The sequence below is a fragment of the Pangasianodon hypophthalmus genome, chromosome 19 (assembly GCF_027358585.1).
Source record: "Pangasianodon hypophthalmus isolate fPanHyp1 chromosome 19, fPanHyp1.pri, whole genome shotgun sequence".
Taxonomy (NCBI): Eukaryota; Metazoa; Chordata; class Actinopteri; order Siluriformes; family Pangasiidae; genus Pangasianodon; species Pangasianodon hypophthalmus.
Window position 1 is genome coordinate 376,518 of NC_069728.1, and position 23,233 is coordinate 399,750.

General features: G+C 45.1%; 6 protein-coding genes across 6 annotated transcripts; all 6 read right to left on the bottom strand.

Annotated features, from left to right (window-relative positions):
• Positions 1–4,859: 4,859 nt before the first annotated feature.
• On the bottom strand, positions 4,860–5,299 carry LOC128321748 (histone H2B-like). The gene has a single exon (XM_053242287.1). The coding sequence runs from the start codon at positions 5,281–5,283 to the stop codon at positions 4,909–4,911; it is 375 nt and encodes a 124-aa protein (XP_053098262.1). The 5' UTR covers positions 5,284–5,299; the 3' UTR covers positions 4,860–4,908.
• Positions 5,300–9,966: 4,667 nt separating this feature from the next.
• Positions 9,967–11,864, bottom strand: LOC128321741 (histone H3). Its single transcript, XM_053242278.1, has one exon. It carries the CDS (start codon positions 11,847–11,849, stop codon positions 11,439–11,441), a length of 411 nt encoding a protein of 136 aa, XP_053098253.1. The 5' UTR covers positions 11,850–11,864; the 3' UTR covers positions 9,967–11,438.
• A 147-nt stretch (positions 11,865–12,011) lies between these two features.
• On the bottom strand, positions 12,012–12,827 carry LOC128321746 (histone H2A). The gene has a single exon (XM_053242285.1). The coding sequence runs from the start codon at positions 12,810–12,812 to the stop codon at positions 12,426–12,428; it is 387 nt and encodes a 128-aa protein (XP_053098260.1). The 5' UTR covers positions 12,813–12,827; the 3' UTR covers positions 12,012–12,425.
• A 549-nt stretch (positions 12,828–13,376) lies between these two features.
• Positions 13,377–14,102, bottom strand: LOC128321775 (histone H1-like). The gene has a single exon (XM_053242334.1). The coding sequence runs from the start codon at positions 14,100–14,102 to the stop codon at positions 13,377–13,379; it is 726 nt and encodes a 241-aa protein (XP_053098309.1).
• Positions 14,103–17,746: 3,644 nt separating this feature from the next.
• LOC128321776 (histone H2B-like) lies at positions 17,747–18,121 on the bottom strand. Its single transcript, XM_053242336.1, has one exon. The coding sequence runs from the start codon at positions 18,119–18,121 to the stop codon at positions 17,747–17,749; it is 375 nt and encodes a 124-aa protein (XP_053098311.1).
• Positions 18,122–18,729: 608 nt separating this feature from the next.
• On the bottom strand, positions 18,730–19,071 carry LOC128321751 (histone H4). Its single transcript, XM_053242290.1, has one exon. The coding sequence runs from the start codon at positions 19,054–19,056 to the stop codon at positions 18,745–18,747; it is 312 nt and encodes a 103-aa protein (XP_053098265.1). The 5' UTR covers positions 19,057–19,071; the 3' UTR covers positions 18,730–18,744.
• Positions 19,072–23,233: the final 4,162 nt, after the last annotated feature.

Below are 23,233 nucleotides of genomic sequence, written 5' to 3' on the forward strand. Positions count from 1 at the left end.
CTACGCGACGCCCCTCCCACCCCCGTTTGTGACGCCGCCTCTGTGCGTGTGTGTGTGTGTGTGTGTGTGTGTGTGTGTGTGTGTGTGTGTGTGTGTGTGTGTGTGTGTGTGAGAGAGAGAGAGAGCGCATGAAAACAGACAGAAGGGAAAATAGACATACAAACGCACAAACGCACAAAATTCTGTACAACGCTACAGAGAAATGTAAATTCTTACTAGTTTGCCCATATGTTCATGTTCCTCCTACAGCCTCTGTCACCGTTTTGGGAGGAGGAATCCAATCCACTAAAAGCATCACTTTGTGTCATGAGAGGACAGGGAATATTGCTCTTTAAACGAAGATATGGGTGGCTCTTAAAAGAGCCGTTTAAGGAAGAAAAACATGAATGAAACACACAAACATGTTTATTTCTTTTTGGGGGCTGCCTTTTTCGCCTTTGCCGCTTTGGGCTTTGCTGTCTTGGGCTTCACAGCCTTTGCCTTCTTGGGGCTCTTGGCTGCCTTCTTAGGGGTCGCCGGCTTCTTCGCCTTCTTGGGGCTCTTGGTGGCTTTCTTGGCGGCGGCGGCGGGCTTCTTCGCCTTCTTAGGAGACTTCTTGGCGGCGGCGGCGGGTTTCTTGGCCGCTACCTTCTTGGGCTTCTTAGCCGCGGCGGGCTTCTTGGCGGCCGCCTTCTTGGGTTTGGGCGCGGCTTTCTTTGCGGGCTTCTTGGCTTCGGTCTGCTTCTTGTTCAGCTTGAAAGAGCCAGACGCGCCGGTCCCTTTGGTCTGCACCAGAGTGCCCTTTGTCACGAGGCTCTTGACGGCGAGCTTGACGCGGGAGTTGTTCTTCTCCACATCGTATCCGCCGGCAGCCAAAGCCTTCTTCAAAGCGGCGAGCGACACGCCGCTCCTCTCCTTGGACGAGGAAACCGCCTTGACGATGAGCTCGCCGACGCTGGGGCCCGCTTTCTTGGTCCTCGAAGCTGCTTTCTTCTTGGGCGCTTTGGCCGGCGCGGCGGCGGGCGCGGGAGCGACTTCTGCCATGTCTGTGTGTGCGGAGCTAAGTAGAATAAAGGAGTCAATCGCTGTGGCGCTGTGTAACACAGGAACCTCCCTCCCCGCGGCCGGGGGGCTGGTCTTAAAAGCAGACATGAGAACGTTGTAGACTCAACCCGGGCGCCGCTGAATGACTGCGCTTCCGCGATGCGCTCGCAACTGTGTTTTCTCATGGCATTTCGCGGCGAAAATCCGACCCGTCAGGCAAGCTCCAAAGCGTTCAAGCACGCGTTTCGCGAGAACGGGCTTTCCCGTTTCTCCCGCGGCCCGCCACGGCCAGGAGGAGAGCACCAATCTCGCGCGGCGGCCACAAAAGTGCACGGCGCGCCTGGCGCTCGAGCCGGCGGGCCGCGCATTTCGTGCGTTGTGCTGTGTAAAAAGAGGGCAAAAAACGGCGTGGCCGTTGCGAGGCCTCCGGGCCGAGTTGAAGGAGAGCCGTGTGAGTGCTGCTGCTATGTTTGCACGGGCCGAGTGTGGCGTGCAGTATGTGAACCGAGGCCCCTTTTGGGCCGTGTAAAGCACATGGGTGGAGAGCGAGCGGGCGCGCTCGGAGGGACGAGGCGACTCCCGCAGCGTGACTCCCAGCGTCTTTGTCCTCGTCTGGTCTTCGTCGCTCGGGCTGGCGCCGGCACTCGGGCTGGCGCTCCTCGTGCGCGGCCACGTCCTCTTGTGGTCCCGGGGCGCCAGGTGCGCCTCGTGGGCGCCTTAACGGGCGCGCGCCTCCGCCTCGTTACCCGCGCCTGTCTCCGCCCTAGCCCGAGTTAACCCTAGTGCCGTCTAGCCCGGCTCTGCCCTAACCCTAGTGCCGTCTAGCCCGGCTCTGCCCTAACCCTAGTGCCGTCTAGCCCGGCTCTGCCCTAACCCTAGTGCCGTCTAGCCCGGCTCTGCCCTAACCCTAGTGCCGTCTAGCCCGGCTCTGCCCTAACCCTAGTGCCGTCTAGCCCGGCTCTGCCCTAACCCTAGTGCCGTCTAGCCCGGCTCTGCCCTAACCCTAGTGCCGTTTAGCCCGGCTCTGCTATAGCCTCATGTTTATGTAATTCCACACTGCTGTAACCCTAGTCTTATGAACTCAGCAGAGCTCTAACCCTATTCGTTGTTATTCAACTATCGCCTGGTTTTAATTGACTACGTTCTGCTATTACTCTATTGGGATAAATGTAGCCAATGCTGCTATAAATGCATTTGCATTTAGTCCACGCTTCTATCTTCACACGTCTATCTTTTGTATTTCATCCACAGGGCTTTAAACTTGGGATTGTGATTTACTCAGTACGGCTAGAATCCTATTTTGAAGTATTTCCTGCTGCTAGAACATTGCATATGCATACAGCATATAACTAGAATTACTTTGTGCCTCTATACTCCTATTTTGAAGTACACTGCGCCGCTATGAGCCTATTTTGAAGTACTCTGCGTTGTTACAGGCCTATTTTGAAGTACACTGCGCCGCTGTAGGCCTATTTTGAAGTACTCTGCGTTGTTACAGGCCTATTTTGAAGTACACTGCGCGGCTATGGGCCTATTTTGAAGTACTCTGCGTTGTTACAGGCCTATTTTGAAGTACTCTGCGCCGCTATGAGCCTATTTTGAAGTACACTGCGCCGCTATGAGCCTATTTTGAAGTACGCTGCGCCGCTGTAGGCCTATTTTGAAGTACACTGCGCCGCTATGAGCCTATTTTGAAGTACTCTGCGTTGTTACAGGCCTATTTTGAAGTACTCTGCGTTGTTACAGGCCTATTTTGAAGTACTCTGCGCCGCTATGAGCCTATTTTGAAGTACACTGCGCCGCTATGAGCCTATTTTGAAGTACACTGCGCCGCTATGAGCCTATTTTGAAGTACACTGCGTTGTTACAGGCCTATTTTGAAGTACTCTGCGCCGCTATGAGCCTATTTTGAAGTACACTGCGCCGCTATGAGCCTATTTTGAAGTACACTGCGCCGCTATGAGCCTATTTTGAAGTACACTGCGCCGCTATGAGCCTATTTTGAAGTACACTGCGCCGCTATGAGCCTATTTTGAAGTACTCTGCGCCGCTATGAGCCTATTTTGAAGTACACTGCGCCGCTATGAGCCTATTTTGAAGTACACTGCGCCGCTATGAGCCTATTTTGAAGTACACTGCGTTGTTACAGGCCTATTTTGAAGTACTCTGCGCCGCTATGAGCCTATTTTGAAGTACACTGCGCCGCTATGAGTCTATTTTGAAGTACTCTGCGTTGTTACAGGCCTATTTTGAAGTACACTGCGCCGCTGTAGGCCTATTTTGAAGTACTCTGCGCCGCTATGAGCCTATTTTGAAGTACTCTGCGCCGCTATGAGCCTATTTTGAAGTACTCTGCGCCGCTATGAGCCTATTTTGAAGTACTCTGCGTTGTTACAGGCCTATTTTGAAGTACACTGCGCCGCTGTAGGCCTATTTTGAAGTACTCTGCACCGCTATGGGCCTATTTTGAAGTACTCTGCGCCGCTGTAGGCCTATTTTGAAGTACTCTGCGTTGTTACAGGCCTATTTTGAAGTACGCTGCGCCGCTATGAGCCTATTTTGAAGTACACTGCGTTGTTACAGGCCTATTTTGAAGTACACTGCGCCGCTATGAGCCTATTTTTGAAGTACTCTGTGCAGCTAAAGCCCTATTTTGAACTATGCTGTGCCGTTATAAGCCTATCTTGAAGTACTTCATGCTGATATAACCCTATTTTGAAGTATTTCCTGCTGCTACAACATTGATTTGAATTACATCGTGCTACTCTAACCATATTTTGAGCAGCTATAATCCTATTTTGAAGTACTCTGAGCAGCTATAACCCTGTTTTGAATTACTCTGTGCTGTTATAAGCCTATCTTGAAGTACTTCATGCTGATATAACCCTATTTTGAAGTATTTCCTGCTGCTACAACATTGATTTGAATTACATCGTGCTGCTCTAACCATATTTTGAGCAGCTATAACCCTATTTTGAAGTACTCTGAGCAGCTATAACCCTGTTTTGAATTACTCTGTGCCGTTATAAGCCTATCTTGAAGTACTTCATGCTGATATAACCCTATTTTGAAGTACTCTGTGCTGCTATAATCCTATTTTGAATTACTTTGTGGTGCTGTAGCATCAATTTGAATTACTTCATGCTGCTATAAGCCTATTTTGAATTACTCTGTGCTGCTACACACTTTATTTCGAATTAGTCTGCGCCGCTATAAACCTATTTTGAACTCTTTTGTGCCGCTATAAACCTAATCTCAATTATTTCCTGCTGCTATAACCCTTTTTAGAAGTACTCTGTGCTGCTATAATCCTATTTTGAATTACTTTGTGAAATTATAACATTACACTGAATTATTAATTGCTGTTATGACACTATTTTGAATTACTCTGCGCAGCTGTAATCCTACTTTCAATTACTTTTTGCCTCTATGAGCCTATTTCAAATTACTTTGTGGTGCCATAACATTAAATTGAATTACTTAGTCCAGCTAGAACACTATTTTGAAGTACTCTGTGCCTCTAGAAGCCCATTTTGAATTCCTTTGCAGTGCTATAACATTGATTGATAGAACTACTTCATGCTGCCATTCCACTATTTAACAACATTGAGAACGCATGATGCTCGTACAATATTGTTTATAATTACTCACCTGCGCATTTAGCATACTACAAGACTCACACAATGAACAAAACAGTCGCGGGGGAACAGCGCGATAAAAGCCGGCGGGGAACGCGCCCCCCCTCCCCCCGTCACACACACACACACACACACACACACACACACAGAGAGAGACAGGGAGGAAAAGAAGAAATTGCTCTTTATATGAAGGAGTGGGTGGCTCTTAAAAGAGCCGTTGGGTTGATGAAGACGGCGGTAAGGCGCTTTACTTGGAGCTGGTGTACTTGGTGACGGCCTTGGTGCCCTCGGACACGGCGTGCTTGGCCAGCTCGCCGGGAAGCAACAGGCGCACGGCGGTCTGGATCTCCCTGGAGGTGATGGTGGAGCGCTTGTTGTAATGAGCCAGACGAGAGGACTCACCGGCGATACGCTCGAAGATGTCGTTCACGAACGAGTTCATGATACCCATCGCCTTAGAAGAGATGCCGGTGTCGGGGTGCACCTGCTTCAGGACTTTATACACGTAGATAGCGTAGCTCTCCTTCCTGGACTTTCTGCGCTTCTTGCCTCCTTTGCCGGCCGTCTTGGTCACGGCTTTCTTGGATCCCTTCTTGGGAGCGGCCTTGGCTGGGTCGGGCATGTTGCTGCTGCTGCTTCTCCTGTAGACTGCGAGAAAATGAATAACGCCCGCCTCGCGGCCGCTCTATTTACAGGCCGACATTGTAATTAGGCACAAGCGAAGAACATTTTTTTATTGGTCAAAATCCCACACCGCCTCATACAGGGAGCCTCCCACCGCTCCGCCCTCTTCCTCCTCCTCCTCCTCCTCGCTCGCCCCCCCCCCGCTACGCTTTGTTTCCCTTCCCGCCTTTTTTACATTCACAACAATGTGCACTATGACAAAAGAAGAAAAAAAAATTCTATTATAGTCTTCTAACGCGTTTCACACACACACACACGTTATGTAATTCACACACACATTATGTACATGTGTATATATATATATATATATATATATATATATACACACACACACACACACACGATATAAACATGTAAAACTAGATTGTTTATGATTTTGTGTTCATATATAAATTATCTTCTACTTATGTGTTACGTGTGTAAAAAAAACACACACACACACACACACACACACACACACACACACAGCACGAGGAACAGCTCTTTTTCTGGATGTTTGGGTGGCTCTTAAAAGAGCCGTTGTGTTCGCGTCGTTCGGTGTTGGAGCGTTTAACCGCCGAAGCCGTACAGGGTGCGTCCCTGGCGTTTCAGGGCATACACCACATCCATGGCGGTGACCGTCTTCCTCTTGGCATGCTCGGTGTAGGTGACGGCGTCGCGGATCACGTTCTCCAGGAACACCTTCAGCACACCGCGAGTCTCTTCGTAGATCAGACCGGAAATACGCTTAACACCGCCACGGCGAGCCAGACGGCGAATAGCCGGCTTGGTGATTCCCTGGATGTTATCGCGAAGAACTTTACGGTGACGCTTGGCGCCTCCTTTGCCGAGCCCCTTTCCGCCCTTGCCTCTGCCAGACATGATGCTGCTCTCTCGAAGTCAAGCTGCTCAATAAAACTCGCCGCGCAGCGCCCACATATTTATCCGCCCTCTACAGGACCTTGTTGAGAACAGGCGAGGAGGCGGGCCTAAGACCAACGGTCACACAATAGAGCACATTCAAAAAGAAACAGAACGCCACAGCTTTCTACCTGCTAGCGTCTTCTTCTTCCTCACCCTCTCTATACACACAAACATTATTATTACTATTATTATTATTATTAGTAGTAGTAGTAGTAGTAGTAGTAGTAGTAGTTGTTTTTCCAGTAGTAGTAACAATAGTAGAAGTCTTATTCCGATATGCAAGGTGTATATTTAAAAAGACAAAACAAAAAACAATACAGCCAAACACCCGTCAGTGTAAGGAGGTTAGTAAAAGTACTCTGTGTTTGTAAAACATCGACATTCCCTTTACAGACACGAGACGTTCCTCCTAGGTCCGCTGTAACGACGGGTCTCGCGTAGCAGCACAGCATCTTATTAGTAGGCCCCTCATTCAGCCGATCGCCATCAAAGTCTGTGTACACTTTTAATCGAGCCCACATTTTACCACACCAATCGATCACTCACAAATGCCAATCACTTAACTGACAAGCGGCACAGAAAGGAATGCGAGGGCAACTCTCGGGCCTTACTTTATCAGCTCTCTCAAAGGCAAAATATAATGGCCTCTCTAAGGTATAATGTCTAAAATAGATACATTTTCTCAAACACTAACCTCATTCTTAAACTCCAAGTGTCATTCGCAAGGAAAGCATACTCGCTTCACCATTTGTGCCAAAGAAACTAACATACAATTCATCAAACACGTGCGTCGACACAAAGCCAAAGCCGTAAGAAGTTAAATTTGTGCCGATGCCATAGTCATATGAGCACAACAACAGAGTCTGATTCCTCCTACACTCTCTTGTACTCGGCCAAATAAAACACAGTCGTGAACTGTGAATCTGATAGTTGTGCGCCTTTAACTCACCGTGTAGAAAATTATGCCAGCAACCGTGAACACCGTTCATAACGCGTCGTCTTACTTTACTCATTTATTAGACGTCTACAATGTTCATCATTTCAGACTGCCGTGTCGATCAGACTGTCATGTAGAAAAGCGTGTCGATGCACAGCGGTGACAAACAACCCCGTGTGATGTATGTGACACGCATTCATACGCTTAATTGATCAAATCATTTCATTATCCGAACCCAGTTATTTACTACAAATGCAGGCAGTCAAGTTTCGAAATGCGGCCACACGTGGGTGAACACGATGTCTGTTAGCCTTATACAATGGAATGGTATTAATAATAGTAGCGCATTATTACTATTATTACTATTATTAGTAGTAGGAGTAGTAGGAGTAGCAGCAGTGTCATTGTTGCTGTTGTTGGTGTTGTTATCAGAATAATTCTAGTTGCCATATGTAGTGACATGTATTAGGAATTTTTCCTGGTGTTTGGTCACAACACGATACATTCCACACAGTTTACAAGATGCACATCACAGACAACGCAACACACAACTACCTTCCCAATCTCCAAATACTGCACCTTAAGCAGAAATCTGTAGAATCAGTTGCCATTTATATTACAGCAGAGGTACAAAGAGCAGCCGAATCCACTTCAGCTGGCATGAAACGGAGTCACATAATTGTGATATATAATACATAATAATAGCAATGATATACAGTAATGACAATATTTCATAAATAATCATTATAATAAACACTAATGCCTATTAGTCATATTAAAAAATAATTATTATTTAATAGCTATTATCAGTAGTAGTATTATTAATCTATAACATAAGCTTAGATAAAAATAAACAAATAATACTAAACAGGATATCCCAGCTTGTGTGGAAGCAGTGCTGGGGCTTGAACCCCCGACCTTACGAGCAAAAACCCAGAGCCTTAACCGTTCAGCCAGCACAGCGCGGCATCGCTATCATCACTAGTAATAGTAGTATTGTTGTTGTTGGCTGATGTTGGCTGTTGTAAACATGTTGTAATATACGCTCTAACACGCAACAAAGATAGCATTGACAAACATGCCCCCCCCCGCCGCCCCCCCCCCCGCTCCCCCCCCCCCTTTTTTTTTTTTTTTTTTTTTTTTTTTTTAAAACTATTTATTACATAGACTTGCTATATTTGCGGCTTTAAACAGCAGTGGTTAGGGCAAAGTGCACTTCCTAAACTTGGCCACACGAGGGCAGACAGGATCCATCCACAACAACACAGCGCTGCACACAACAACCTTTATTTTACTCCTCATCCTTTATTCTTTCTTCTAGTCTTTCTTTATTGTTTTCTCCTATTATTATTATTATTATTATTATTATTATTATTAGAAGTAGTGGTAGTAGTAACAGAAGATCTATTATTGTGATTGTTGTTGTTATTGTGATTGCGGTTGTCATCATGGTTTAACATATTTTCTAACACGCAACAAACATAGCATTGACAAACAATTCTTAAATTTAATTCAATCCTTTTTTTTTGTTTTAGCTCTTTATTGCAGCTGTAGACTTGACCTGCGCCTATAAACAGCAGTGGTTAGGGCAAAGTGCACTTCCTAAACGTGGCCACACGAGGGCGATTATGAGTAGTAGCAGTAGTAGTAGTAGAAGAAGTAGTAGTAGTAGTGATAGCAGAATTATTATTATTACTGTTCTTGTCGTTGTTGTCATCATGTTTTAATATATTTTTAACACGCAACAAACATAGCATTGACAAACTTTTCTTACAGCATGTCCCTCCTATTTTTATTTATTTATTTTTTTACGATTTATTACATAGACTTGCTATATTTGCGCCTATAAACAGCAGTGATTAGGGCAAAGTGCACTTCCTAAACGTGGCCACACGAGGGCGATTATGAGTAGTAGTAGTAGTAGTAGTAGTAGTAGTAGTAGTAGTAATAGCAGAATTATTGTTATTACTGTTCTTGTCATGTTTTAATATATTTTTTAACACGCCACAAACATAGCATTGACAAACTTTTCTTACAGAATGTCCCTCCTATTTTTATTTATTTTTTTTTTTTTTTACGATTTATTACATAGACTTGCTATATTTGCGCCTATAAACAGCAGTGGTTAGGGCAAAGTGCACTTCCTAAACGTGGCCACACGAGGGCGATTATGAGTAGTAGCAGTAGTAGTAGAAGAAGAAGTAGTAGTAGTAGTGATAGCAGAATTATTGTTATTACTGCTCTTGTCGTTGTTGTCATCATGTTTTAATATATTTTTTAACACGCAACAAACACAGCATTGACAAACTTTTCTTACAGCATGTCCCTCCTATTTTTATTTATTTATTTTTTTTACGATTTATTACATAGACTTGCTATATTTGCGCCTATAAACAGCAGTGATTAGGGCAAAGTGCACTTCCTAAAAGTGGCCACACGAGCCATCCACAACAACACCCAGCGCTGCACACAGCAAATTTTATTTTACTCCTCATCCTTTATTCTTTCTTCTAGTCTCTCTTTATTATTTCTTCTTCTTCTTCTCATTATTATTATTATTATTATAAGTAGTAGTAGTAGTAACAGAAGAATTATTACTGATTGTTGTTCTAACACGCAACAAACACAGCACTGACAAACATTTCTTAAAGGTTCTTCCTCCTATTTATTTATTTATTTATTTTATTTATTGCAGATGTAGAATTGACCTGCGGCTATAAACAGCAGTGGTTAGGGCAACGTCAAGGGCAGTCAAGATCCATCCACAACAACACACAGCACTGCACACAACAACCTTTTATAATAATTATTATTAGTAGTAGTAGTAACATTCATATCAATATTATTAGGATTAGCAAATGACTTCTAAAAACTGTCAATCAAACCATCAAGCTAGAACTCTGTACATGAAGTCATAATGGTTCACTGCAGGTACAAAGAACACATATATATGCCTTTCAAAATTACAAATATAATAAACAACATCAACAACAATATATGTACAAGGTGTTTCTCTGGTGTTGACTTTTCTCTCTGCCCCCCGTCCCCCCTCCATGTACACTCACAGGGACCCCGAATTGATGTTTTGTGTGTATGTTTATCTATCTATCTATCTATCTATCTATCTATCTATCTATCTATCTATATATATATATATATATATATATATATAGCAAAAGCAGCTTCTAAAATAATCTTTATATGCAGATTAAGAAAAGAAATTTTTTTTTTGCAGTTTTCCACATGTTTGTGTATATCGTGAACGCAGCTACAGCCCCGAACCCCCCACCCCCCCAGTTCTCTGCACTCTCCCCCGGCTAACTACTACAAGTTTAGACTTATAAACACCTCCATAAAATGCTTCATAACAGAACACTGAATCTGGGAAATTGCAGTTCCTGGATTTGGCCGCACGAGGGCAGTCAAGCTCCATCCAGCACAACACGCAGCGCCGCTGTGTCCTTCCCACAGACACAGAGCTCATCAGCCTTATTACTGTGCACTGGATCATTCTGCCATAGCAACTCCAACACACGCCTCTTCTCTACTCTTTACTATCACTATCACTATTATTATTATTATTATTGTTGTTATTATTGTTGTTATTAGTAGTAGCAGGAATTTTTCATTTTAAATGTTAAAAACGCTATATAAAGACATAAATGAGCGATTGAATGAATGAATAAATAAAAATGTCACATGTTGTCCTTGATAAATATACACCAATGATTAAATATAGTATTATATCTGATCATTTCTAAGCAGAAAAGAAAGACAAGTGCAGATGGATATTAGGCGGAATGACGATAACGCGGAGAAACCCTTCTGCTTCTCCCCTTCAAATTAGTGAAGAGGCGCGCGCAGAAACCACAACATTTAAAGACCGATGAATCCCCGCGGCGTCATAAAGGGAAAAACTGTCAATCAAACCAACAGCATAGTTCTAAGCCTCTGACCCCAGCGCATGACGTCACAAATAAACCTTATGGTTCACTGCTCCCTTTTCACTGTAAGTGTGCCACAGCGTGAGAGCGCGCGCGTATAAGCACATAACACACAAACATTATATAATATTTATAATAATGTATATATTTATACAGGTTATAAAAATATTTCAAAGGTTCTTTTTTTTTTTTTCCCTACCACATTACATTTAGTTTTTAAACAGCCAAGGTACGAAGACTTGCTCATTTCGCTGAGACTGTGAGGTGGCTCTTAAAAGAGCCTTTGTGTAGATTAGACGCGGTCGTCGTTTAAGCGCGCTCTCCGCGAATACGGCGGGCCAGCTGAATATCCTTGGGCATGATGGTCACTCTCTTGGCGTGGATGGCGCACAGGTTGGTGTCCTCGAACAGGCCGACCAGGTACGCCTCGCTCGCCTCCTGCAGGGCCATGACGGCCGAGCTCTGGAAACGCAGATCAGTCTTGAAGTCCTGAGCGATTTCTCTCACCAGGCGCTGGAAGGGCAGCTTGCGGATGAGCAGCTCAGTAGACTTCTGATAACGGCGGATCTCTCTCAGAGCCACGGTGCCCGGCCTGTAACGGTGAGGCTTCTTCACGCCGCCGGTGGCCGGGGCGCTCTTGCGGGCGGCCTTAGTGGCGAGCTGCTTCCTGGGCGCCTTGCCACCGGTGGACTTACGGGCGGTCTGCTTGGTTCTTGCCATGGCGTCGAGCTCTGCACTTCACGGATGAAAAACAGAATACACGGCGCTCGCGAACGCCGGCTTTTTAAGCCCTAACGCTGCTCTGCGCTCATTGGGCGTCTTGAAGGCACTCGTCTGTCATTGGATAGAATGCGTGACGTCACTTGATGACTATTGGCTTCCGCCACCGGCACAGTTCGAAACACAAGGCGCCCGCCCCTATTCCACGGGCGCGCAGCGCTTTTGTACTCTGCCATTCACCAGTTACACACAAACCGCCCGCCGTCAAAACATATTCTCATCCCTCACACTGCATTTAGCCAACACGCCTCACTATTATTGTTATTCTTATTCTTATCATTCATATTATTATTATTACTACTGCTACTACGACTACTTGGATAGTTTCCATGTATATAATTATTTATTATATTATATATAAATATATAATTCTTAGCAAATTAGAGTGTTCATGTCCTGATTTTAACTGCGTTTGCTTTGTATTAAGAAGATAGGAATAACATTGCACTTTTGGAGCAGAAGTGGGTGGCTCTTAAAAGAGCCTTTGGGTACTGGCAAACGCAGCAGTGGGCGCGTTTACTTGGTCTTGACGGTCTTCTCGGTCTTCTTGGGCAGAAGCACGGCCTGAATGTTAGGCAGCACACCACCCTGAGCGATGGTCACCCCGCCGAGCAGTTTGTTCAGCTCCTCATCGTTACGCACGGCGAGCTGCAGGTGGCGGGGGATGATACGGGTCTTCTTGTTGTCACGGGCGGCGTTGCCGGCCAACTCCAGGATCTCAGCAGTCAGATACTCCAGCACGGCGGCCAGGTAGACCGGAGCGCCGGCACCGACGCGCTCGGCGTAGTTGCCTTTACGTAGGAGCCTGTGCACACGGCCCACAGGGAACTGCAGCCCAGCTCTGGAGGAACGAGTCTTGGCCTTGGCCCTAGCCTTTCCGCCGGTCTTGCCTCTTCCGCTCATGGTTATGATCAGACCTGTTCCACGAACAACGCTGAAATAATAAAGACTACGCGCCGAGCCCTCCGTGATATAGCCAACACAGCCGCTCTCTTATTGGCTAAGATCGTTGTGGCAGAAGAACCAATCACAAACGCGCCGTCAAATTCCACACATTCCGCCCACCATTCTATTCTACGCGACGCCCCTCCCACCCCCGTTTGTGACGCCGCCTCTGTGCGTGTGTGTGTGTGTGTGTGTGTGTGTGTGTGTGTGTGTGTGTGTGTGTGTGTGAGAGAGAGAGAGAGCGCATGAAAACAGACAGAAGGGAAAATAGACATACAAACGCACAAACGCACAAAATTCTGTACAACGCTACAGAGAAATGTAAATTCTTACTAGTTTGCCCATATGTTCATGTTCCTCCTACAGCCTCTGTCACCGTTTTGGGAGGAGGAATCCAATCCACTAAAAGCATCACTTTGTGTCATGAGAGGACAGGGAATATTGCTCTTTAAACGAAGATATGGGTGGCTCTTAAAAGAGCCGTTTAAGGAAGAAAAACATGAATGAAACACACAAACATGTTTATTTCTTTTTGGGGGCTGCCTTTTTCGCCTTTGCCGCTTTGGGCTTTGCTGTCTTGGGCTTCACAGCCTTTGCCTTCTTGGGGCTCTTGGCTGCCTTCTTAGGGGTCGCCGGCTTCTTCGCCTTCTTGGGGCTCTTGGTGGCTTTCTTGGCGGCGGCGGCGGGCTTCTTCGCCTTCTTAGGAGACTTCTTGGCGGCGGCGGCGGGTTTCTTGGCCGCTACCTTCTTGGGCTTCTTAGCCGCGGCGGGCTTCTTGGCGGCCGCCTTCTTGGGTTTGGGCGCGGCTTTCTTTGCGGGCTTCTTGGCTTCGGTCTGCTTCTTGTTCAGCTTGAAAGAGCCAGACGCGCCGGTCCCTTTGGTCTGCACCAGAGTGCCCTTTGTCACGAGGCTCTTGACGGCGAGCTTGACGCGGGAGTTGTTCTTCTCCACATCGTATCCGCCGGCAGCCAAAGCCTTCTTCAAAGCGGCGAGCGACACGCCGCTCCTCTCCTTGGACGAGGAAACCGCCTTGACGATGAGCTCGCCGACGCTGGGGCCCGCTTTCTTGGTCCTCGAAGCTGCTTTCTTCTTGGGCGCTTTGGCCGGCGCGGCGGCGGGCGCGGGAGCGACTTCTGCCATGTCTGTGTGTGCGGAGCTAAGTAGAATAAAGGAGTCAATCGCTGTGGCGCTGTGTAACACAGGAACCTCCCTCCCCGCGGCCGGGGGGCTGGTCTTAAAAGCAGACATGAGAACGTTGTAGACTCAACCCGGGCGCCGCTGAATGACTGCGCTTCCGCGATGCGCTCGCAACTGTGTTTTCTCATGGCATTTCGCGGCGAAAATCCGACCCGTCAGGCAAGCTCCAAAGCGTTCAAGCACGCGTTTCGCGAGAACGGGCTTTCCCGTTTCTCCCGCGGCCCGCCACGGCCAGGAGGAGAGCACCAATCTCGCGCGGCGGCCACAAAAGTGCACGGCGCGCCTGGCGCTCGAGCCGGCGGGCCGCGCATTTCGTGCGTTGTGCTGTGTAAAAAGAGGGCAAAAAACGGCGTGGCCGTTGCGAGGCCTCCGGGCCGAGTTGAAGGAGAGCCGTGTGAGTGCTGCTGCTATGTTTGCACGGGCCGAGTGTGGCGTGCAGTATGTGAACCGAGGCCCCTTTTGGGCCGTGTAAAGCACATGGGTGGAGAGCGAGCGGGCGCGCTCGGAGGGACGAGGCGACTCCCGCAGCGTGACTCCCAGCGTCTTTGTCCTCGTCTGGTCTTCGTCGCTCGGGCTGGCGCCGGCACTCGGGCTGGCGCTCCTCGTGCGCGGCCGCGTCCTCTTGTGGTCCCGGGGCGCCAGGTGCGCCTCGTGGGCGCCTTAACGGGCGCGCGCCTCCGCCTCGTTACCCGCGCCTGTCTCCGCCCTAGCCCGAGTTAACCCTAGTGCCGTCTAGCCCGGCTCTGCCCTAACCCTAGTGCCGTCTAGCCCGGCTCTGCCCTAACCCTAGTGCCGTCTAGCCCGGCTCTGCCCTAACCCTAGTGCCGTTTAGCCCGGCTCTGCCCTAACCCTAGTGCCGTTTAGCCCGGCTCTGCTATAGCCTCATGTTTATGTAATTCCACACTGCTGTAACCCTAGTCTTATGAACTCAGCAGAGCTCTAACCCTATTCGTTGTTATTCAACTATCGCCTGGTTTTAATTGACTACGTTCTGCTATTACTCTATTGGGATAAATGTAGCCAATGCTGCTATAAATGCATTTGCATTTAGTCCACGCTTCTATCTTCACACGTCTATCTTTTGTATTTCATCCACAGGGCTTTAAACTTGGGATTGTGATTTACTCAGTACGGCTAGAATCCTATTTTGAAGTATTTCCTGCTGCTAGAACATTGCATATGCATACAGCATATAACTAGAATTACTTTGTGCCTCTATACTCCTATTTTGAAGTACACTGCGCCGCTATGAGCCTATTTTGAAGTACTCTGCGTTGTTACAGGCCTATTTTGAAGTACACTGCGCCGCTGTAGGCCTATTTTGAAGTACTCTGCGTTGTTACAGGCCTATTTTGAAGTACACTGCGCGGCTATGGGCCTATTTTGAAGTACTCTGCGTTGTTACAGGCCTATTTTGAAGTACTCTGCGCCGCTATGAGCCTATTTTGAAGTACACTGCGCCGCTATGAGCCTATTTTGAAGTACGCTGCGCCGCTGTAGGCCTATTTTGAAGTACACTGCGCCGCTATGAGCCTATTTTGAAGTACTCTGCGTTGTTACAGGCCTATTTTGAAGTACTCTGCGTTGTTACAGGCCTATTTTGAAGTACTCTGCGCCGCTATGAGCCTATTTTGAAGTACACTGCGCCGCTATGAGCCTATTTTGAAGTACACTGCGCCGCTATGAGCCTATTTTGAAGTACACTGCGTTGTTACAGGCCTATTTTGAAGTACTCTGCGCCGCTATGAGCCTATTTTGAAGTACACTGCGCCGCTATGAGCCTATTTTGAAGTACACTGCGCCGCTATGAGCCTATTTTGACTGCGCCGCTATGAGCCTATTTTGAAGTACACTGCGCCGCTATGAGCCTATTTTGAAGTACTCTGCGCCGCTATGAGCCTATTTTGAAGTACACTGCGCCGCTATGAGCCTATTTTGAAGTACACTGCGCCGCTATGAGCCTATTTTGAAGTACACTGCGTTGTTACAGGCCTATTTTGAAGTACTCTGCGCCGCTATGAGCCTATTTTGAAGTACACTGCGCCGCTATGAGTCTATTTTGAAGTACTCTGCGTTGTTACAGGCCTATTTTGAAGTACACTGCGCCGCTGTAGGCCTATTTTGAAGTACTCTGCGCCGCTATGAGCCTATTTTGAAGTACTCTGCGCCGCTATGAGCCTATTTTGAAGTACTCTGCGTTGTTACAGGCCTATTTTGAAGTACACTGCGCCGCTGTAGGCCTATTTTGAAGTACTCTGCACCGCTATGGGCCTATTTTGAAGTACTCTGCGCCGCTGTAGGCCTATTTTGAAGTACTCTGCGTTGTTACAGGCCTATTTTGAAGTACGCTGCGCCGCTATGAGCCTATTTTGAAGTACACTGCGTTGTTACAGGCCTATTTTGAAGTACACTGCGCCGCTATGAGCCTATTTTTGAAGTACTCTGTGCAGCTAAAGCCCTATTTTGAACTATGCTGTGCCGTTATAAGCCTATCTTGAAGTACTTCATGCTGATATAACCCTATTTTGAAGTATTTCCTGCTGCTACAACATTGATTTGAATTACATCGTGCTACTCTAACCATATTTTGAGCAGCTATAATCCTATTTTGAAGTACTCTGAGCAGCTATAACCCTGTTTTGAATTACTCTGTGCTGTTATAAGCCTATCTTGAAGTACTTCATGCTGATATAACCCTATTTTGAAGTATTTCCTGCTGCTACAACATTGATTTGAATTACATCGTGCTGCTCTAACCATATTTTGAGCAGCTATAACCCTATTTTGAAGTACTCTGAGCAGCTATAACCCTGTTTTGAATTACTCTGTGCCGTTATAAGCCTATCTTGAAGTACTTCATGCTGATATAACCCTATTTTGAAGTACTCTGTGCTGCTATAATCCTATTTTGAATTACTTTGTGGTGCTGTAGCATCAATTTGAATTACTTCATGCTGCTATAAGCCTATTTTGAATTACTCTGTGCTGCTACACACTTTATTTCGAATTAGTCTGCGCCGCTATAAACCTATTTTGAACTCTTTTGTGCCGCTATAAACCTAATCTCAATTATTTCCTGCTGCTATAACCCTTTTTAGAAGTACTCTGTGCTGCTATAATCCTATTTTGAATTACTTTGTGAAATTATAACATTACACTGAATTATTAATTGCTGTTATGACACTATTTTGAATTACTCTGCGCAGCTGTAATCCTACTTTCAATTACTTTTTGCCTCTATGAGCCTATTTCAAATTACTTTGTGGTGCCATAACATTAAATTGAATTACTTAGTCCAGCTAGAACACTATTTTGAAGTACTCTGTGCCTCTAGAAGCCCATTTTGAATTCCTTTGCAGTGCTATAACATTGATTGATAGAACTACTTCATGCTGCCATTCCACTATTTAACAACATTGAGAACGCATGATGCTCGTACAATATTGTTTATAATTACTCACCTGCGCATTTAGCATACTACAAGACTCACACAATGAACAAAACAGTCGCGGGGGAACAGCGCGATAAAAGCCGGCGGGGAACGCGCCCCCCCTCCCCCCGTCACACACACACACACACACACACACACACACACAGAGAGAGACAGGGAGGAAAAGAAGAAATTGCTCTTTATATGAAGGAGTGGGTGGCTCTTAAAAGAGCCGTTGGGTTGATGAAGACGGCGGTAAGGCGCTTTACTTGGAGCTGGTGTACTTGGTGACGGCCTTGGTGCCCTCGGACACGGCGTGCTTGGCCAGCTCGCCGGGAAGCAACAGGCGCACGGCGGTCTGGATCTCCCTGGAGGTGATGGTGGAGCGCTTGTTGTAATGAGCCAGACGAGAGGACTCACCGGCGATACGCTCGAAGATGTCGTTCACGAACGAGTTCATGATACCCATCGCCTTAGAAGAGATGCCGGTGTCGGGGTGCACCTGCTTCAGGACTTTGTACACGTAGATAGCGTAGCTCTCCTTCCTGGACTTTCTGCGCTTCTTGCCTCCTTTGCCGGCCGTCTTGGTCACGGCTTTCTTGGATCCCTTCTTGGGAGCGGCCTTGGCTGGGTCGGGCATGTTGCTGCTGCTGCTTCTCCTGTAGACTGCGAGAAAATGAATAACGCCCGCCTCGCGGCCGCTCTATTTACAGGCCGACATTGTAATTAGGCACAAGCGAAGAACATTTTTTTATTGGTCAAAATCCCACACCGCCTCATACAGGGAGCCTCCCACCGTTCCGCCCTCTTCCTCCTCCTCCTCCTCCTCGCTCGCCCCCCCGCTACGCTTTGTTTCCCTTCCCGCCTTTTTATATTCACAACAATGTGCACTATGACAAAAGAAGAAAAAAAAATTCTATTATAGTCTTCTAACGCGTTTCACACACACACACACGTTATGTAATTCACACACACATTATGTACATGTGTATATATATATATATATATATATATATATATATATATATATATATATATACACACACACACACACACACACGATATAAACATGTAAAACTAGATTGTTTATGATTTTGTGTTCATATATAAATTATCTTCTACTTATGTGTTACGTGTGTAAAAAAAACACACACACACACACACACACACACACACACACAGCACGAGGAACAGCTCTTTTTCTGGATGTTTGGGTGGCTCTTAAAAGAGCCGTTGTGTTCGCGTCGTTCGGTGTTGGAGCGTTTAACCGCCGAAGCCGTACAGGGTGCGTCCCTGGCGTTTCAGGGCATACACCACATCCATGGCGGTGACCGTCTTCCTCTTGGCATGCTCGGTGTAGGTGACGGCGTCGCGGATCACGTTCTCCAGGAACACCTTCAGCACACCGCGAGTCTCTTCGTAGATCAGACCGGAAATACGCTTAACACCGCCACGGCGAGCCAGACGGCGAATAGCCGGCTTGGTGATTCCCTGGATGTTATCGCGAAGAACTTTACGGTGACGCTTGGCGCCTCCTTTGCCGAGCCCCTTTCCGCCCTTGCCTCTGCCAGACATGATGCTGCTCTCTCGAAGTCAAGCTGCTCAATAAAACTCGCCGCGCAGCGCCCACATATTTATCCGCCCTCTACAGGACCTTGTTGAGAACAGGCGAGGAGGCGGGCCTAAGACCAACGGTCACACAATAGAGCACATTCAAAAAGAAACAGAACGCCACAGCTTTCTACCTGCTAGCGTCTTCTTCTTCCTCACCCTCTCTATACACACAAACATTATTATTACTATTATTATTATTATTAGTAGTAGTAGTAGTAGTAGTAGTAGTAGTAGTTGTTTTTCCAGTAGTAGTAACAATAGTAGAAGTCTTATTCCGATATGCAAGGTGTATATTTAAAAAGACAAAACAAAAAACAATACAGCCAAACACCCGTCAGTGTAAGGAGGTTAGTAAAAGTACTCTGTGTTTGTAAAACATCGACATTCCCTTTACAGACACGAGACGTTCCTCCTAGGTCCGCTGTAACGACGGGTCTCGCGTAGCAGCACAGCATCTTATTAGTAGGCCCCTCATTCAGCCGATCGCCATCAAAGTCTGTGTACACTTTTAATCGAGCCCACATTTTACCACACCAATCGATCACTCACAAATGCCAATCACTTAACTGACAAGCGGCACAGAAAGGAATGCGAGGGCAACTCTCGGGCCTTACTTTATCAGCTCTCTCAAAGGCAAAATATAATGGCCTCTCTAAGGTATAATGTCTAAAATAGATACATTTTCTCAAACACTAACCTCATTCTTAAACTCCAAGTGTCATTCGCAAGGAAAGCATACTCGCTTCACCATTTGTGCCAAAGAAACTAACATACAATTCATCAAACACGTGCGTCGACACAAAGCCAAAAGCCGTAAGAAGTTAAATTTGTGCCGATGCCATAGTCATATGAGCACAACAACAGAGTCTGATTCCTCCTACACTCTCTTGTACTCGGCCAAATAAAACACAGTCCGTGAACTGTGAATCTGATAGTTGTGCGCCTTTAACTCACCGTGTAGAAAATTATGCCAGCAACCGTGAACACCGTTCATAACGCGTCGTCTTACTTTACTCATTTATTAGACGTCTAACAATGTTCATCATTTCAGACTGCCGTGTCGATCAGACTGTCATGTAGAAAAGCGTGTCGATGCACAGCGGTGACAAACAACCCCGTGTGATGTATGTGACACGCATTCATACGCTTAATTGATCAAATCATTTTCATTATCCGAACCCAGTTATTTACTACAAATGCAGGCAGTCAAGTTTCGAAATGCGGCCCACACGTGGGTGAACACGATGTCTGTTAGCCTTATACAATGGAATGGTATTAATAATAGTAGCGCATTATTACTATTATTACTATTATTAGTAGTAGGAGTAGTAGGAGTAGCAGCAGTGTCATTGTTGCTGTTGTTGGTGTTGTTATCAGAATAATTCTAGTTGCCATATGTAGTGACATGTATTAGGAATTTTTTCCTGGTGTTTGGTCACAACACGATACATTCCACACAGTTTTACAAGATGCACATCACAGACCAACGCAAACACACAACTACCTTCCCAATCTCCAAATACTGCACCTTAAGCAGAAATCTGTAGAATCAGTTGCCATTTATATTACAGCAGAGGTACAAAGAGCAGCCGAATCCACTTCAGCTGGCATGAAACGGAGTCACATAATTGTGATATATAATACATAATAATAGCAATGATATACAGTAATGACAATATTTCATAAATAATCATTATAATAAACACTAATGCCTATTAGTCATATTAAAAAATAATTATTATTTAATAGCTATTATCAGTAGTAGTATTATTAATCTATAACATAAGCTTAGATAAAAATAAACAAATAATACTAAACAGGATATCCCAGCTTGTGTGGAAGCAGTGCTGGGGCTTGAACCCCCGACCTTACGAGCAAAAACCCAGAGCCTTAACCGTTCAGCCAGCACAGCGCGGCATCGCTATCATCACTAGTAATAGTAGTATTGTTGTTGTTGGCTGATGTTGGCTGTTGTAAACATGTTGTAATATACGCTCTAACACGCAACAAAGATAGCATTGACAAACATGCCCCCCCCCGCCGCCCCCCCCCCCCCCCCCCCGCTCCCCCCCCCCTTTTTTTTTTTTTTTTTTTTTTTTTTTTTTTTTTTTTTTTTTTTTTTTAAAACTATTTATTACATAGACTTGCTATATTTGCGGCTTTAAACAGCAGTGGTTAGGGCAAAGTGCACTTCCTAAACTTGGCCACACGAGGGCAGACAGGATCCATCCACAACAACACAGCGCTGCACACAACAACCTTTATTTTACTCCTCATCCTTTATTCTTTCTTCTAGTCTTTCTTTATTGTTTTCTCCTATTATTATTATTATTATTATTATTATTATTATTAGAAGTAGTGGTAGTAGTAACAGAAGATCTATTATTGTGATTGTTGTTGTTATTGTGATTGCGGTTGTCATCATGGTTTAACATATTTTCTAACACGCAACAAACATAGCATTGACAAACAATTCTTAAATTTAATTCAATCCTTTTTTTTTGTTTTAGCTCTTTATTGCAGCTGTAGACTTGACCTGCGCCTATAAACAGCAGTGGTTAGGGCAAAGTGCACTTCCTAAACGTGGCCACACGAGGGCGATTATGAGTAGTAGCAGTAGTAGTAGTAGAAGAAGTAGTAGTAGTAGTGATAGCAGAATTATTATTATTACTGTTCTTGTCGTTGTTGTCATCATGTTTTAATATATTTTTAACACGCAACAAACATAGCATTGACAAACTTTTCTTACAGCATGTCCCTCCTATTTTTATTTATTTATTTTTTTACGATTTATTACATAGACTTGCTATATTTGCGCCTATAAACAGCAGTGATTAGGGCAAAGTGCACTTCCTAAACGTGGCCACACGAGGGCGATTATGAGTAGTAGTAGTAGTAGTAGTAGTAGTAGTAGTAGTAGTAATAGCAGAATTATTGTTATTACTGTTCTTGTCATGTTTTAATATATTTTTTAACACGCCACAAACATAGCATTGACAAACTTTTCTTACAGAATGTCCCTCCTATTTTTATTTATTTATTTATTTTTTTACGATTTATTACATAGACTTGCTATATTTGCGCCTATAAACAGCAGTGGTTAGGGCAAAGTGCACTTCCTAAACGTGGCCACACGAGGGCGATTATGAGTAGTAGCAGTAGTAGTAGAAGAAGAAGTAGTAGTAGTAGTGATAGCAGAATTATTGTTATTACTGCTCTTGTCGTTGTTGTCATCATGTTTTAATATATTTTTTAACACGCAACAAACACAGCATTGACAAACTTTTCTTACAGCATGTCCCTCCTATTTTTATTTATTTATTTTTTTTACGATTTATTACATAGACTTGCTATATTTGCGCCTATAAACAGCAGTGATTAGGGCAAAGTGCACTTCCTAAAAGTGGCCACACGAGCCATCCACAACAACACCCAGCGCTGCACACAGCAAATTTTATTTTACTCCTCATCCTTTATTCTTTCTTCTAGTCTCTCTTTATTATTTCTTCTTCTTCTTCTCATTATTATTATTATTATTATAAGTAGTAGTAGTAGTAACAGAAGAATTATTACTGATTGTTGTTCTAACACGCAACAAACACAGCACTGACAAACATTTCTTAAAGGTTCTTCCTCCTATTTATTTATTTATTTATTTTATTTATTGCAGATGTAGAATTGACCTGCGGCTATAAACAGCAGTGGTTAGGGCAACGTCAAGGGCAGTCAAGATCCATCCACAACAACACACAGCACTGCACACAACAACCTTTTATAATAATTATTATTAGTAGTAGTAGTAACATTCATATCAATATTATTAGGATTAGCAAATGACTTCTAAAAACTGTCAATCAAACCATCAAGCTAGAACTCTGTACATGAAGTCATAATGGTTCACTGCAGGTACAAAGAACACATATATATGCCTTTCAAAATTACAAATATAATAAACAACATCAACAACAATATATGTACAAGGTGTTTCTCTGGTGTTGACTTTTCTCTCTGCCCCCCGTCCCCCCTCCATGTACACTCACAGGGACCCCGAATTGATGTTTTGTGTGTATGTTTATCTATCTATCTATCTATCTATCTATCTATCTATCTATCTATATATATATATATATATATATAT

Coding starts and splice junctions, on each gene's coding strand:
- LOC128321746 (XM_053242285.1), bottom strand. CDS start 12,812: ATGAGCGGAAGAGGCAAGACCGGCGGAAAGGCTAGGGCCAAGGCCAAG.
- LOC128321741 (XM_053242278.1), bottom strand. CDS start 11,849: ATGGCAAGAACCAAGCAGACCGCCCGTAAGTCCACCGGTGGCAAGGCG.
- LOC128321775 (XM_053242334.1), bottom strand. CDS start 14,102: ATGTCTGCTTTTAAGACCAGCCCCCCGGCCGCGGGGAGGGAGGTTCCT.
- LOC128321751 (XM_053242290.1), bottom strand. CDS start 19,056: ATGTCTGGCAGAGGCAAGGGCGGAAAGGGGCTCGGCAAAGGAGGCGCC.
- LOC128321748 (XM_053242287.1), bottom strand. CDS start 5,283: ATGCCCGACCCAGCCAAGGCCGCTCCCAAGAAGGGATCCAAGAAAGCC.
- LOC128321776 (XM_053242336.1), bottom strand. CDS start 18,121: ATGCCCGACCCAGCCAAGGCCGCTCCCAAGAAGGGATCCAAGAAAGCC.